This window comes from Tamandua tetradactyla, chromosome 7 (genome assembly GCF_023851605.1).
Source record: "Tamandua tetradactyla isolate mTamTet1 chromosome 7, mTamTet1.pri, whole genome shotgun sequence".
NCBI classification, from domain to species: Eukaryota; Metazoa; Chordata; class Mammalia; order Pilosa; family Myrmecophagidae; genus Tamandua; species Tamandua tetradactyla.
The window spans coordinates 3,261,377-3,277,666 of NC_135333.1; the positions used below are offsets into that span (position 1 = coordinate 3,261,377).

Below are 16,290 nucleotides of genomic sequence, written 5' to 3' on the forward strand. Positions count from 1 at the left end.
CACACTGAAATTTTAATTATTTAAATTAGCTAGACTCTGTTTTACATATTGTTCCCTTGCTTCAGATACTTCTCTAGGTAGGGTACCTCCTCTACCCATCTTTGCTTGGCTAGCCTCCTTTAGGTGGTCAGATTAGAAGTTACTGCCTTTGGGAAGCCTTTCCTAAATACCAAAGGCAAAATTTACTACATAGCACCTTGTACTTTCCTCACTTTAACAACTGTCATTGTGTTAATAATATTTATATATCTTTATCCCCTAATTTCATAAGGGGTGTGCTGGTTTGAAAGGCTGTATGGACTCTAGAAAAGTCATGTTTTAATCTAAATCCCATTTCATAAAGGCAGAATAATCCCTATTCAATACTGTATGTTTGAAACTGTAAGCAGATCATCTCCCTGGAGATGTGATTTAATCAAGAGTGGTTGTTAAGCTAGATTAGGCCAGGACATGTCTCCATCCATTTGGGTGGGTCTTAATTAGTTTCTGAAGTCCTATAAAAGAGGAAGCATTTTGGAGAATGGGAGATTTGGAGAGAGCAAAGAATGCTGCAGCACCACGAAGCAGAGAGTCATTAGCCAGTGACCTTTGGAGATGAAGAAGGAAAATGCCTCCCAGGGAACTTCAGGAAACCGGAAGCCAGGAAAGATGATGCCCTGTTCACCATGTGCCCTTCCAGATGAGAGGAACCCTGACTGTGTTCACCATGTGCCTTTCCAGATAAGAGAAAAACTCTGATTGTATTTGCCATGTGCCTCTCACTTGAGAGAGAAACCCTGAACTTCATCGGCCTTCTTGAACCAAGGTATCTTTCCCTGGATACCTTTCATTGGACATTTCTATAGATTTGTTGTAATTGGGACATTATCTTGGCCTTAGAACTCTAAACTAGCAACTTATTAAATTCCCCTCTTTAAAAGCCTTTCTGTTTCTGGTATATTGCATTCAGGCAGCTAGCAAACTAGAATAAGGGGTGATGCCAACCTATCTTGTTCCCTGTTGTTTCCCCCAGTATACAGCAGAACCCCTGGCCCTTAGTCTGTTATAGACGTATGTGATTCCAAAAAAATATTACCAATTGTTCTCCTGGCACATGTTAGGAATGTACTTTCCTTTCCCTTTGGAGTTAAATGTGACTATGCAACTTGCTTTGGCCAAAGATATCTGACTGAAAGAGGCAGTTGCCATTTCTGGGTATAAGCTTTAATGTCCTGCATATGATCTGATTCCCCTTCCACCATAGTGACTGGCAATGACTCAGAGAATGATTACCTGTTAACTGGGGTCATAGAATGAGGATTATGCAGAGTAGGAGTCCCCAGCTACCACAAAATGGATGTTCTGTCAACTACAGAACATAACTGACTATATGAGCAGGGCCATCCCTGCTAATGATGGCCTCCACTTCCCACTGACCACAGTGGACATATAATATGAATAAAAAGTAAATTTGGTAAAGTCAAAGAGATTTTGAAGTTGTTTGTTACTTTAGCACTAATTGAAATATATGTGTTCAAATCCTAACTGACAAGAATGGGTTCAAATACTGAGTGAAAATCAATTCAACTAGCTAAAGTTTAGCATTAGGTAAAAAAATCATCTGATAACCTAAATATTCTGCAAAAGGGCACTAGTCATATAAACTATCCTTTACTCACAGAATGGAATACTATGTGGACATTGAAAGAAATGAGGTAGCACTTTTATGAAATAATCTACAAACTATTCTGTAAAGTGGAAAAATAAGGATGTAGACACATAAATTCTAGCATATATATATATAACAAAATGTTGAATTCTAAGGTTTGACTAAGGAGCCAAGGTAGGATTTATATTAAATTCCAGTGCAATTTATGGGACAAACCATATGAAGAAATTACTAAATAGGTTATGAGGACAAATTATATGACTCTAAACTCCAGAATGAGAGGATTTGTGAAGATTTTTGGAGAAGACTATTGGTATGCAGCAAGTCCCAAGTTGTTGCACCCACAAGGGGAGGATGCTCCATTCAAGAGAGGAGGGCTTCAGTGGGATCAATAATTCTAACCCTGAGTTCCCTACAATGTGGGTAGGAGTAGAAAACACAGTAGACTGCTGTCTAACTCTTTCCTAAAAGAGCTAAAAGATGAGAGACCGTCTGGCTAGCTGCTCTGAGGGAGGTGTGGAGAAGTTGTCATACTGAGCTTAGCTCACCCTCCCAGAGTTTTTGTGAGGAAAGTATATATGGGTGTTCACATGGTCTACTTATGAAACAGTCTGCATGAGTTTGCTTTAACTAGAGTCTGAAAGGGTTGCTGGAGCAGAGAGGACTACACCAGAAGGAAGCTGCAGGTGAATTGCCAAATTCTGAGAAACCATGGGAGGAGAAAACAACCAGACAGAATAGAGACACAGCAGGTTTACTCAAGGAAACTGCAGGTAAGACAGCAGTCAAGGAGACTAGTCTTAAGGACCTGAGAAAGCATCTTACCAGAGAGAGTCTGCTATAAATACGTTCCATGCTCAGAGTCCAAAGCCAGCTCACAATCAATGCGGTCAATGAAAGAACATCCCTGCTCCTTCCATCACCTCTTTACCAACCTCTAAATTCCAAAGGGGTCACAAACAACAACCAGTATGTGAGAGAAGAGGAGGGTGAGAAAGAAAAGAGGCAGACATGCCTGCCCCATATTCCTTCTTAAATGTAGAGGTGACTGAATGGTTGATGCTTTGATAATTAAATGGAATTAGACATTCTAAAATCTGAGTAACATCTGTGTTTTGTTACTTAAAGCAGTCATAGGGCTTGAATTAACAGAAGTCATGTGGCTTGTCCAAGTTTTCATCCAGGGGTAGGGAAAAGACTCCTTCACAGAGTAAATTTAAAGGCACAGTGAAAGACAAAGCTTGCTTATGATTAAACCTGTGACTCCTCACATTCAAAATTTCACTTACATGTGTATAAAATATCACTGGAAGAACACACAGGAAGTTGTCTATAGCAATTATTGCTCTAGTGGGGTACTAGACACAAGTGTAGGAGGGAAATTAACATTTCACTATGTGCTTTTTTCCTACATTTTCATGTTGTTGTATCTCTTCATGCCAATGTACAGGAAATACATGCACATGCTGTGAAGTTCTCTGTATTAGAGGTGATATGGCCTAATGGTTAAGAACCCCAGCTCTAGAGATAACCTGCTTGGGTTCTAATTCTGGTTAGATCATTACTCACCATGTATCCTTATGCATGCTAACTAACTTCTTTGTGCCAGTTTCATCTACTGCAAAATGGGAATAACTACAATGCCTAGTTTATTGGGTTGTTGTGAAGACAAAATGATTTGATTTATGCATGACATATACAAAGGTGCCTGGTTCATAAGCGGCCAATAAAAATTAGCTACCATTATTACCAATTACAATAATAATAATTATTATAAATGTTAAAGGGGAAAAATCCATCCCAAAAAAGGAAAAACCCAAAAACTATTAGGAGCTAGTCAGTTTTTTCTTCCATATAATGCTGGAAAAGAGGTTTAGAGTGATAAAATGAATAAGGTTGGGTAATATTTAAAATTAATAAAAGACAAAATCAGAAAACAATAATCACTTGAGAAGTATTACTTTTCATATGAAAGAAATAACACCAAGTGAACTGGATTCTTCAATTCATATAAAAATAATAACGTAATTGTTTTAATTTCCTAGGCTGCTTAAAGCAGGGATCCTGAAAGATGTAAAGCTTCTGTTCCATTCTTTCCACTACTCATCTCTTCTTCCACTAGGGCTAACCATACTGCCACCAGGATGATCATATCTCCACTTCATGTGGCTCTTACGTTTCATAGATTTCAAAGAAACTTTCACGAAGATCATGTTGGGCAGCATAGTGCTGTGGTAAAGGTCAAGGACTTGTAAGGACAGGATCTCAACTAGAACTTCCAATTCTACCACCTTACTACCTCAGTGAATTTAGGAAGGAGCTTAATCTTTCTGGGCCTCAGCTGCTAACCATATCAAATGAAACCCATTTTACAGGTAAAACTGAGGCCTAGATAAGTGAGGTGCCTTCCACAAGGCCACACAATTGATAAGTGGCAGAACAGGAACATCTTCAATTGTCTATATAGTTCTATCAGAATTTATACAAGACCAAACAACAACAACAAAATACTAGCCTGCACTGAGCTCTTGTTATTGTGCAAGGTACTGAGGGGTATTAATTTAATTCTCATATCCATCCTATAAGAAAGGTATTACTATTATACTTTCTTTGTAAACAAGGACGGTGAAACTTGCTGAAGCCTGCTCAAGCTCACATATCTAGTGTGCGGCAGAACCAGAATCTGAACAGGCTGAGGAAAAGCAATGTACAAAGTCACAGAAGAGGGGAAACTTACAGTCATTGAAAGGCCTCCATGGATCAGTTTCTGTGAGTGCTTTCGACAAACCATTTCATTTAATTTTTCTATTAAGTGGTCATTATCACCTCCATTTTAAGGATGAGAAAGCTAAGGCTTAAATAGGTCAAAAATCAGGTCAGATAGCTAATAGGTGGCAGAACTGAAACTTAAACCTAGGTCTGACTCTAAGGTCAGATAAAGCCTATGGCTTTATATATATCATCTCATATAATACCCCAAACAACCCTGTGAATCTGATAACTATTTTTCTTCTCATTTTACAGATTAAAAAAATTAAAATCAGATAGGGTTAATAGCTTCCCTAAGATTACAGAACAGTTAAGAGATGGGTCCCCAAATTTAACCCAGACAGACTTCAGAGCCAGAGTTCTTTCCCTTTGGATAAACTTCCAGAAAAAAAGTAAACTGGACAACCTCGAATATCAATTCAGGAATCTTTCAGACATGTAAACTCATTGAAGATTTTTGCTGTGGTGAACATGATTGAATTAGGTTTCAGGAATAAAGTCCATCATGAGATTTATCAAAATTAGATTCTGGGCACATAAATTTTTATGACATGGAATACCTACTGGCACCAGTAAAGCTTTTCAAATACAGTTAATAATTGTTTAGATTAGTATATTTAATTTTCTTAAGATCAACTATGTGGTTATGCAGCTAGCACTCCCTTAACATAAACCTACTAAGTGTCAGGCCTCAACTAGGTGCTCTAATATTTTGTTTGGCATGAAGTAAATTAGATTTATCCATTATTATACTTTCTACAGAGTTCTTAAGAGTGTGTAAAAATTGCAAGGTGAGTAATAGATAATTGAAACTGCCTTCTCAAAGGAAAATAGAAAGACCAACAACTGAAATAGGTTTGCTTTTTACATTTCATTTTTGCTTTTGGCAGCCATGTACAATATCTTATAGCAAACATTACCTCAAGCTAACCACTCAACAGAACTAGGACTGTCCATCTAAAAAATAGGTTCAACAGTCCCCAGACACAAGCACAGTAAAGGCTCTGACTCATCCTCGCATCCCACATGAATTCTTAATGTGTCTCAGAGTCCCCAAAGTCCTTTCTACTTCTTTCCCTTCCAGTGACTTCCCTATGCCCCCTTTCTTTGCACTTCCTTTATTCCAAATTCCTGAAGATCTTCCCACTTCCACCTCTCAAGAATCACTATCCATCACTTCCATCATGAGGCAGACCCACAGGTCTTGGGTTCCTTTTTCCTCTTCCCTCTATCCCCCCATCTCCCAGGGCTCCGACCTCCCTACTCACCAGGTGCAGGGTCAGGGGCAGCAGCAGCAGAAACAGCCACAGGTAGAGGTGGCAGCTATTAGTGAACTTGCTCTGCTCGGGATCGTGGTACCAGCCCCCGGTGAGCGCGGCCCACACGCCCTGCCGGAGCAGCTGGAGCACCTGGGACACCATGCTCGCTGCGCCTTGGGGGCCGGCCGCACCCAGTGGCACCCTGCCCGTCCCAGCCCGTGTCACCGGACTCCCTCAGTTTTAACACCGAGTTACTTGGGCGGTGCCGGTGCCGCCGCCGCCGCCGCCGCCGACCCCTCCACCTCCTTCTCCCACAGGACTGAAGCTGGAGCTGCTTTCCTGCCCCGACCCGCGAACCGCGGCGCCGGAGCCGGCCGCCGCTGCGGGGCAGACGGGCGCCATGTCCAAGGGAGGAAGGATTTTCCCATCGTGCTCCGAGGCGGCTGCTGATGCTCCAGAGGCTCCTCCCTGCGCCCGCCCCCGAGTCCCTCCATAGGCCTTTCCTAGGGGACTGAGGAGGATTTACGTGCGTTCTCCCAGCCTCTATCCTATTGCCTCCGCCCCACCCCCCGAGTTCCTCCTACAAGGGGCGTGAAGCGTCAAAAATCAAGGATGTTCTCATGCAGAAAAGACAGATGAGGACACATACCCTCACCCTTTTCTTTTCTTTTTGCTGCCTGCACCAAAATAGTTAACAAATACTATGCATTTCTTACCCTGAGCCCTGCCTGCACGGCTTTATTCTCAAGTGCTGACCCCAAGCGTTCTGTTAAGCTCTATCTGCACCTTTGACACTGACCTTTTCTCCTGCTTCCCTACCCCTGTTGCCCAAATTGATGGTTAAAAACAACTAGCTTCCTGGAGTAATTTCAGGAGTCTCGATTAGGTTTTTTGGTCTTTTCATATATTTTCTAGAGCATAATTCCGGGCATCAATCGGTTTAAAACATTCTTCTAAGTCTTTTTTTTTTTTTTTTTTTTTTTTTTTTTTTTAATGTTTAGACAGGAACACCCACTATAAGAAATAACCGAGCTATAGGTTTAACTATTTCTTAGAGCATTTTATTATTTACAGTAGATAAATCTCAGACTCTTTTCTGAGAGCAGATTTGGAAAGGGAAGAGATAAACAGGAACTAATTTTCCTTAGAATGAGCCAAAACAGCCCTCATTATTAGCAATTTCTAATGTAGAGAAGACAAGCTTCAAATGACCTTCTGAGAGCAGATTTTGAAAAGGGAGGACATAAAATGAAACTTATCTTCCTTAGGAATGAGATTGAGGAGACCTGTGTGACTTATGGTTTTGGAGGAAGAACAAAGATTGGAAGGCTTGGTGAACCCCAAACCCACCTTTCCTATATCATTGTCTATCCCTGAAACATCCCTACCAGGAAACCATGAAGGTTTTCACAGACTATTAGAAGAGACAGGAAAATAAACAAAGACTTGTAATAAGATATGCTAAGTACTTTTATATAATATATACATGATAGTTGAGGAGCTGAAGAAGAGACATGTTCAAGTCTGTGATAGTCAAGTCTATGAGAGCTGGTGTTAGTAAGACTGCCAAAGAAGAACTGGGGTTGAGGAGTGGGGTCTTAAGACCAACTATTAGCTCTGAGAACAGACAGATGTGAATGGCTGATGAAAGAGTATAGAAAACATATTTGAGGAAAGGAGGAAATAGAAATAGTATATTTGGGAAAGTGTCAGTATAGTCTAATAGGGCTAGAAGGTAGGATTGATAAGGGCAGAAGGTGGAACAATTGGAAACTTAATGAGAAAGAGGGAAGAGGTCTGTTTTTCAAAGTTCTTCAGTCATTATCCTAAGGAATGGACAGGCATTGACAGGTTTTATGTAGAGAGGTGACTTGATCAATAGTTCAACACCTGACCCAATAGATGTGGAGATTAAGATGACCAACTGGATATGACTTGACTTTGATGTGGAGTAACAGAATAAGCTATTTAATGACTTTCAGGTTTTGGTTTGGATGACTGCTACAAAATTAATCAAGTTATGGAATATAAGAGGTTTAGAAAACAATGATCACATGGAATTGAGCAGCTTGAGGACTTCAATAGTGCGCTGGTTTGAAAGTGTTATGTACCCCCAGAAAAGCCACATTTTAATCCTGATTCAATTTGGTGGGAACAGCCATTTCTTTTAATCCTGGTTCAATGTTGTAGGGCAGAAATTTTTTATTAGATTATCTGCAGATAGATGTGACATGCCCAATTGTAGATGTGACCTTTTTATTAGATAGAGATGTGACTCCAACCATTCCAGGTGGGTCTTGATTAACTTATTAGAGTCCTTTAAAAGAGGGAACATTTTGGAAAGAGCTCAGAGCTGACACAGAAGAAAGCTGATACAGATGCTTGGAGAACAGTTGCTTCAGAGCTAACAGAGACATGGATGTTTGGAGATGCCTGGAGTCTAGTAGACATTGCTGTGTGCCTTTCCATGGGATGTTAAGCAAGCCAGAATCTGGAGAGAGCCAAGAAAAGCCAAGAGATGAAAGCCAGCCCCGGAGAAGCAAAGTGAGGAACCCCTACAAGAACAGAGGCTGAAAGCAGTGGAGCCCAGGAGCAAGACACAAGCAGATGCCAGCCATGTGCCTTTCCAGCTTACAGAGGTGTTCCAGATGGCATTAGCCTTTCTTGAGTGAAGGTAACCTCTTGGTACCTTAGTTTGGACATAGAACTGTAAACTTGTAACTTAATAAATTCCCTTTTTAGAAGTCATTCCTGCTTTTGGTGTATTACATCCTGGCAGCTTAACAAACATATGGGGAGAGGACAAGAAAGAGAGTATGGTTTTTGAGTGTAAGAAAAATGTTTTAAATAGAGACACAAACTTGGGTAAATAAACACATAATCACATTTAAAGAAATGGCAATGTCCTAGAACAGAATGCAGAATAAGGAGACAAGAGGACTACAGATCACAAGGATTAAAGGCACAGGAAGGGAGAAAAGAGGAAGGAAAATAGGAGACTAAGGAGAGGTGGATATCATTAACTACACCATATCAACAACCTCACTTGGAAAGTACAATTCAAGAAGGAAATGGCTAATGATGTCCAGTACCACAGAAAAGGCCAGATTGTCCTTAGAATTCAGCTATTAGGAACGACCTGTGCCACAGCAGCTTCAGGGATTGTGGTGGTAAAGTAGACAGACACTTAATTGCAGTGTACTTAAAAGGGGGTGTGTATAATGAGAAATTAGGGGCAGCCAAAGTTAACTACTCCTTAGAGGAGACTGGCCATGAAAATAACTGTGATCTCAATGCTGGTGCAATGTCAAGGAAGTGTTCATTTCAAATGATTGGATTTTAACATGAAGAAAAATTAAGCACCCTTCTCTACTGAGCTGTTTTCAGGAGTAGTCTCAAACCATTGTCCTGGCTTTAACTAATATGCATATGTTGATGACTCTGAAGTCTCTAGATCCAGTCCCAATGTCTTTCCTGATCTTCAGATTTATACCTACCTGGATTTCCCTGAGCTCTCAACATGTCCAAACGTGTACTCACAGGCTTCATTCACTCTTATTGCTATTCCTCCTATTTTACCTTCTGTATTCTGGATCTCAGTTAACAAAACAACAATCCACCCAATAATTTAGCACCCAGGAGCTATCCTAAATTCCTCATCTCCCTCCTTCACCTTTCTTTCTCCACCATTTCCAGGCAATCACCAAGTCCTACCAATTTATTTCCAAATGATTACAAACTATATATACTTTGCTCTATCACGATTACCACTGTTTTAGGTCAAGTCCTCAGGATTTCTCACTTGAAGTGTGGCAATAGCTTCTGAATAGGTTTTTATACCTCCAGCTTAATATCAATTAAGGTCCAGCAAGAATAAAGGAACTCTAGCATTCCAACAGAGATAACTTCACATGGGAAATTGAAGAGCTGAGAAATCAAACAAGGGATAATGAACAACCTGGAGATTAGTAAAAGGAGGAGGAACTACTACTCCTAGGACTGTAGCAGCAATGGGAGGAGGTACTTTTGCCAGAATCTGTAAGTCATGGCTTTCCAGTCATGGCTGTCCAGCAGGTGATAGAACAATATATACATACACATACACAACACATTTACAAAATTGGCCATATTCTTTACCATATACCAACACAATGCTATTAGGTGCATCCAAATGTAAAGTTTTTATATCTTCCTGAAGAACTGATCCTTTTATAGTTATGCAGAGTTCCTGCACTATGTGTGTATATATATATGTATATATATATATATAGCTTTAAATTCAATTTTGTCTGATATTAAGAGTCAGTCAGCTTTATTTGGTTAGTATTTGTATGATATATTGTTTTCCTAAATTGTACTTCTAAACTTTCTGTACCCCTTATGTTCTAGGTTTGTCTCTTGAAAGCAGCATATTGCTGGGCTTTGATTTTCACACAGTCCATTCATCTCTGTATTTTAATTGGAATATTTAGTTTGTTTACATTTAATGCAATTATTAATATATATGGATTTAATCATATCATCTTAAAAATTATTTTCAATGGGCCCTGATCTTTTATGCTATCCCTTGGCTTCCTTTGGATGGATTGTTTTATCTTATTCAAATTTTCCTTGTATTATCTTGAAATGATAACTCTTTAACTCTTTTTGGTAATGGTTACATTAGAGTTTACAAATGAATTCTTGATTTATCAATTCCTTAGGACCTTAGAACACTATTTCCATTTATCTTTTCTTGACTGAAATATTCCATTTGTAATTTTAATTCTCCACATATGAAAAGAAATTAGATATCGCTTCATATAATCAATTTTCCCACATATTTATCATTTTCATAGCTCTTCATCCCTTCTTACATTTCCAACTCTCTGTTTGAAATCATGTTCCTTCTTCCTGAAGAGCACGCTTTGATACTTTATTTGGCAAAAGACTATGCATATTTATTGGTGACAAACTAACCTAATTCTTGTAAGTTTGAAAATTTTCTCATTTCATTGTCATTCTTAAAGACTAGTTTTGCTGTGTATGCATTTTCTAGATTGGGAGTTTTTCTCTGCTTGTTTAATATACCATTACATTTTACCTGGCCTAGCATTATATCTTTTAGGAAATGTGCTGTCAGTCTATTTTTTGTTCATTTAAATGCAATTTGCTTTTTTTTCCTGGCTATCTTTATGATTTCTTCATTTTCTTTGGTTTTCAGAAGTCACCATGATATGCCCAAGTGTGAATTACTTTATACTTTTATAAATATAAATTTGGGGTTCATAGGTCTTCTTGAACCTGTATATTAATAGCATTCAAAATTTTAATAAAGTTCTCAGGCACCCATTTTAAGACTTCTTCTGTCCCATTATCCCTCTTCTCTCTTTTTGGGACTTCAATTACATGTATATCAGAACATCTCACTATATACTCCATGTATCTTAAGCTCTCATCTTTGTTTTCATTCTTTCCTTTCTCTTTCTGTTTTATAGTTTTTAGTCTTCTGCCAAAATCTTCAAACTTTCCTGTTTATTCTTGAACAGAGTAAGCATAGTTATTTTTTAAATCCATGTTCAGTAAGTTCAATATCTAGAGTTTTTAATGATCCATTGTCTGTTATGGCTGTTGATTTTCATTCAAATTGTCCTGTTTCCTTATATGAAGGGTAATTAATTATTGATTCTTTTCTGGGTGTCATATTTGAAAATAATATTTTTAATATTAAATTGAAGCCTAGGAAGATATTATTGTCCTTCAGGGAGAATTTCACTTGCTTTAATTAGGATTGGTATACACTAATAAACTCTAATCATCTAAATCTATTTTCAGTAATTGAGATATCTTGAAGCTGAGTGATAGTTCCTGCAAAGGACTTCCTGGATATTCTGCAATACTAATCTTTTTTTTTTTTTTTCGCATGGGCAGGCATCAGAAATCGAACCCGGGTCTCTGGCATAGCAGGCAAGAACTCTGCCATTGAACCAACATGGCCCACCCTGCAATATTAATCTTAATCTATTACACTATTATGCAGCAATTCGGGGTCACAAAGTTGGGGGGGTGGTCACCTGGAATTCCCTGTTAGCTAGTTTTGAACTCCAAGGTCTGTACTCCTAGTACCACAGGTGTTCAGAACCACTGCTAGCCTCCTAGCCTCTACCTCCCAAATTAACAAATAACAACAGGAAAAAAGCTGCCCCAATTACATGGCTTGCATTTATGAGCATGCATCCTTACTCAGATATTGGCTTGATAATTATTCACTATCTTGTTAGTTTTCTTTTCTTTCAAACAGATTTTCGTTTGTTTTGTCCAGTGTTCTGGTAACCTTAGTAGGAGAATTGACCCAAATGATTTAATCCTACATTACCAATGAAATATTATTTACATGATCATGCTTATTTTATTCTTTACTATGCAACTGTTTGATCAATTCATGTAAACATCAACTCTTGTGCAACTGTGTAACTTATCCTTAATATCATTAGAGTTGTGATGCACACAAACATTTATGACATCATATCTCCTTCATTTCAAGGGAATTTCAGCACAATACTATAATATGTTTAAAGAAAATTTAGTCAAAGTTGAATTTTATTCAAATAAATTTTCATTTCTTGTCACATATAACAAATCTATTTTTTTTCACTGGCTCCATTTGTTGTCGACATTTTTATTGGCTGTCCAGCATTCAAACACAATTTAATACTAGGTTAAATCTCTATTGTATGAGTCTTCTTTTAAAGAAAGGCCTTACTCCCAGTAGAAAAGTCAAAGAACACCAAACGCCACCTTTTCCACCCCAGACTGAGTGTTGGCTCATTACCTAGCCTCCGCCATTCAGGTGCTCTCACTCTGCCCTTTTAACTTAATCAATTGTTACAAAATTGAAAAGGACACTTTAGAACTCATGGTGCTATCCAGGGATTGTGGCATCAGTGTCCAGTGACAGTGGAAAATTTGCCAGCACAGTCTTAATCAGATCACTGTAGCAGTAAGAGTTTGGCAATGGTTCTGACTGCCTTATTTCTCTTGATTCTTCTCCATTCTTTAAAAAATTAGTTCCCCAGTATTCCCAGCAAATCTGTGAGCTACCTGATTGTCTTCCATTAAGTCTTTCTTCAAATTCCATGAATCAGCCTATTTCTGTTGTGTGCAAACAAAAATCCAGACATCAACTATCCAATTACTATAACATGTAATAGTGTTGAAATCTTCTATTCAACATATCTTTTCCTGAGGGGTTGGCTCAATATTTACAGAGAGAAGCCTTTTGTACAGGGCTTAGAAATATAAAGTGATGTCTTTCTAATGGTAGAGTACACGGTACACAGCATAATGTCAGCATATGGAGGACACATATGGAGGGGTAGCATAGAATATAGGTGTTGTAGTTTGCTAGCTGCTGGAATGCAACACACCAGAGACAGACTGGCTTTTAATAAAATGGGATTTATTTCTTTAGTTCTTCAGAGGAAAGGCAGCCAACTTTCAACTGAGGTTCCTTCTTATGCGAGAAGGCACAGGATGATTTCTGCTGGCCTCTCCAGGCCTCTGGGTTCCAAAAACTTTCCCCAGGGTGATTCCTTTCTGCATCTCCAAGGTCTGGGCTGAGCTGCTTGGGCTGTGCTACATTGAGCGCTCTCATTTAAGCAGCAGCGGATTAAATCAAACATCATTCATTGCAGCAGGCACGCCTCCTAGCCAACTGCAGATATAATCAGCAACAGGTGAGGTTCACATACCATTAGCTCATGTCCACAGCAATAGATCTAGGCACCTTCACCTGGCCAGGTTGACAACTGAATCTACCACATGTCCATCCCTTGTCAACTTGGCAACTACACACATCACCTTAAACAATATTAAGGTGCAAAAAATTCTCTTCTAGCTGTGGACCTGTGAATCTCAAAATAAGTTATCTGGTGCCACTATGCAAAGGAGGACAGTCATAGGATCCATAGGGTGAAACTGGAAGGAAAATCTTCAGGGCAAACATCATTGGATTTCAAAGTCTGAAAGTCACTCATGCTTCAGCTCTGGAAAGTGGCAGTCCCACCCTTTCCAAAGGCCTATGCAGTGGCCCGCCTCTTTCCAAATCAACCTCAGGGAACATTGAGGAGACCACCTTTCGGCTTCACTCTCTCCAGGCATCAGGGCCACATCTGGGCTCTCTGCCATTTCTGGGGCACTGCTCATCCCCTCCATGTGGTGGCAGCCAGGCTCTCCCAGTCCCCAAGGAGCATGCTGTACCTTCTCAGAGGCCTGTGGCGGCACAATCCTTCCACTGCAACGAGATGGGAGACTCATCCTCTGCCCTCAGGGCAAACTCACCCTCTCCATGTATACGGGTGGGTCCCTCTCCTGGCCGAGGTTTCTTGTCTTCAGATCTGAGCTTCCATGGTTCTCACTCTGCAAACTCCAATTTGTCCCTTTTGTGTCCCCCTTTGTCCAGATTGGCAGAGGTTCCGTTTACACCAACAGTCCTTCAAGCACTCCAGGACTTCTCCATCATTCTCTTCTCAGTTCCTCCAAAATCTTCCCCTTAGCCATCCCAAACACCGTTCCAACATATCTGGTATTTGCAAATCACAGCAGCACCCCACTTCACAGGTATCAAATCTGTTCTAGTTTGCTAGCTGCTGGAATGCAAGACACCAGAGACGGATTGGCTTTTAATAAAAGGGGGTTTAATTCATTAGCTCTTCAGAGGAAAGGCAGCTAACTTTCAACTGAGGTTTTTTCTTATGCGCGAAGGCACAGGGTGATGATCTCTGCTGGCCTTCTCTTCAGGCATTGAGTTCCAACAACTTTCCCCCTGGGCGATTCCTTTCTGCATTTCCAAAGGTCTGGGCTGAGCTGCATGGGCTGTGCTATGTTGAGCTCTCTCATTTAAGCACCAGCCAATTAAATCAAACGTCAATCACTGAAGCAGGCACACCTCCTAGCCGCCTGCAGATGTAATCAGCAACAGATGAGGTTCACACACCATTGGCTCATGTCCTCAGTAACAGATCTAGGCACCTTCACCTGGTCAAATTGACAACTGAATCTAACAACCACAATAGGCATGAGGTATTCTGTGTAGGAGTTGAAGGTAAAGTTAATTCATAATGATGTGAAAATTTCACAGAGCACAGCAGAAAGAATTTGGAGGGAGGAGGAAAAGTTAGGCTAATCCTCAGGCAGTAGGGAAAAAACAGTATAGAAACAAAGACAAGATGTTTTAAGGAGAAACTACTAAAAATACTAGCTCTTTACTCCAAGATGATTTCTAATTTTCCACATAAGCTTAGCTCTGATTAAGCATAAACATATAATACAAAAATATTTTCTGGTTCTTTGAATTCCAAATTATAACTCAGTCAAGCTTGAAGAAGAAAACACTAATTATTAAAAAAAAAAAAAAAGTTAAAAAAGGGAAGAAAAAAGAAAAAGCAGTGACCTTTACTCATTCATAGCACTAGATGGCACCAGAACTCAGCTTAGAATCAGTGAAATACAGCACATTGCTGCTGGCATTAATAAGCAAGGAAGGACTTTTTTAAAAAAAAAGAATGAATTCAATACTTCAGAACACTTGCCCCAAAATGACAATTCTACTTTTTACCTGATTAGCTTGCACATATTTTATGAAGACCAGTATGTATTGTGAGTTTGTTTTATGGGTAACTATTTTTTAGGTTTTTTTTTAAATACATATTCTATATAAATTAATATCCCTGAAGATGAGACTAGAAATAAAGGGAACACAAGATATATTCTCAGTTATAATTAAATAACTTTCTATAAATTAAAGAGAATTTTATCTAAAGATTAAAGGATACATCAAAATTAAAATGAAGATAGATTTCGGGAGGACAAACTTCAGGGACTGACAGAGCAAAGACTCTGATGAAAACACTGTTCACAAAAACAATAAAAATACAAGCAAAACAACTGAAATTAACCATTTCACAACTCTGGAAATTAACTAAAGCCAGAGAATGAACTTAAAATTGTCTATCCAAGAGGAACTGTTGAACCTAGGCTAGTGAGGTCTGTGACATTTTAACAGGGACTGTTCCCATCCCTCCCCCATCCGAAGCTGAGTGACATGGGTAGGCACTGGTCACCTTCCTGCCCAGAAAGAGGACTGCCTTCCTCTGGAGTGCCATTAAAAGCACCAACACAGAGCACAGTAGATGTTTTGTCCAAACTTGCAGCTCCCTGGAAAATCTTTTTTTTTTTTAAATATTTTTATTAATTTTTAAATTTTTAAAAAATATATTACAAGAAAGAAACACAAACATTCTTAATATATGATCATTCCGTTCTACATATACAATCAGTAATTCACAATATCATCACATGGTTGCCCATTCATCATCATGATCATTTCCTAGAACATTTGCATCAACTCAGAAAAAGATATAAAAAAACAAAAAAAAAAACAAAACAAAAAAATTATACATACCATACCCCTTACCCCTCCCTTTCATTTATCACTAGCGTTTGAATCTAAATTTATTTTAACATTTGTTCCCCCTATTATTCATCTTCATTCCATATGTTCTACTCATCTGTTGACAAGGTAGATAAAAGGAGCGTCAGACACAATGTTTTTACAATTACACAGTCACACTGTGA

The 16,290-nt window shown here is 39.1% G+C and overlaps 1 protein-coding gene across 4 annotated transcripts in view; it reads right to left on the bottom strand.

The window, feature by feature from the left end:
* The window catches only part of PCNX2 (pecanex 2), a 460,152-nt gene that overhangs the window by 360,761 nt on the left and 83,101 nt on the right, over positions 1-16,290 (bottom strand). For 3 of the 4 annotated variants that reach the window (XM_077168358.1, XM_077168357.1, XM_077168354.1), the window contains exon 1: positions 5,686-6,056. The exons of the other annotated variant lie outside the window; for it this stretch is intronic. In XM_077168358.1, the coding sequence (XP_077024473.1) occupies positions 5,686-5,838 (153 nt within the window). In that variant the 5' untranslated portion in view covers positions 5,839-6,056. Of the gene's footprint in view, positions 1-5,685; positions 6,057-16,290 lie in introns of those variants that run through there. 4 annotated transcript variants of the gene reach the window in all.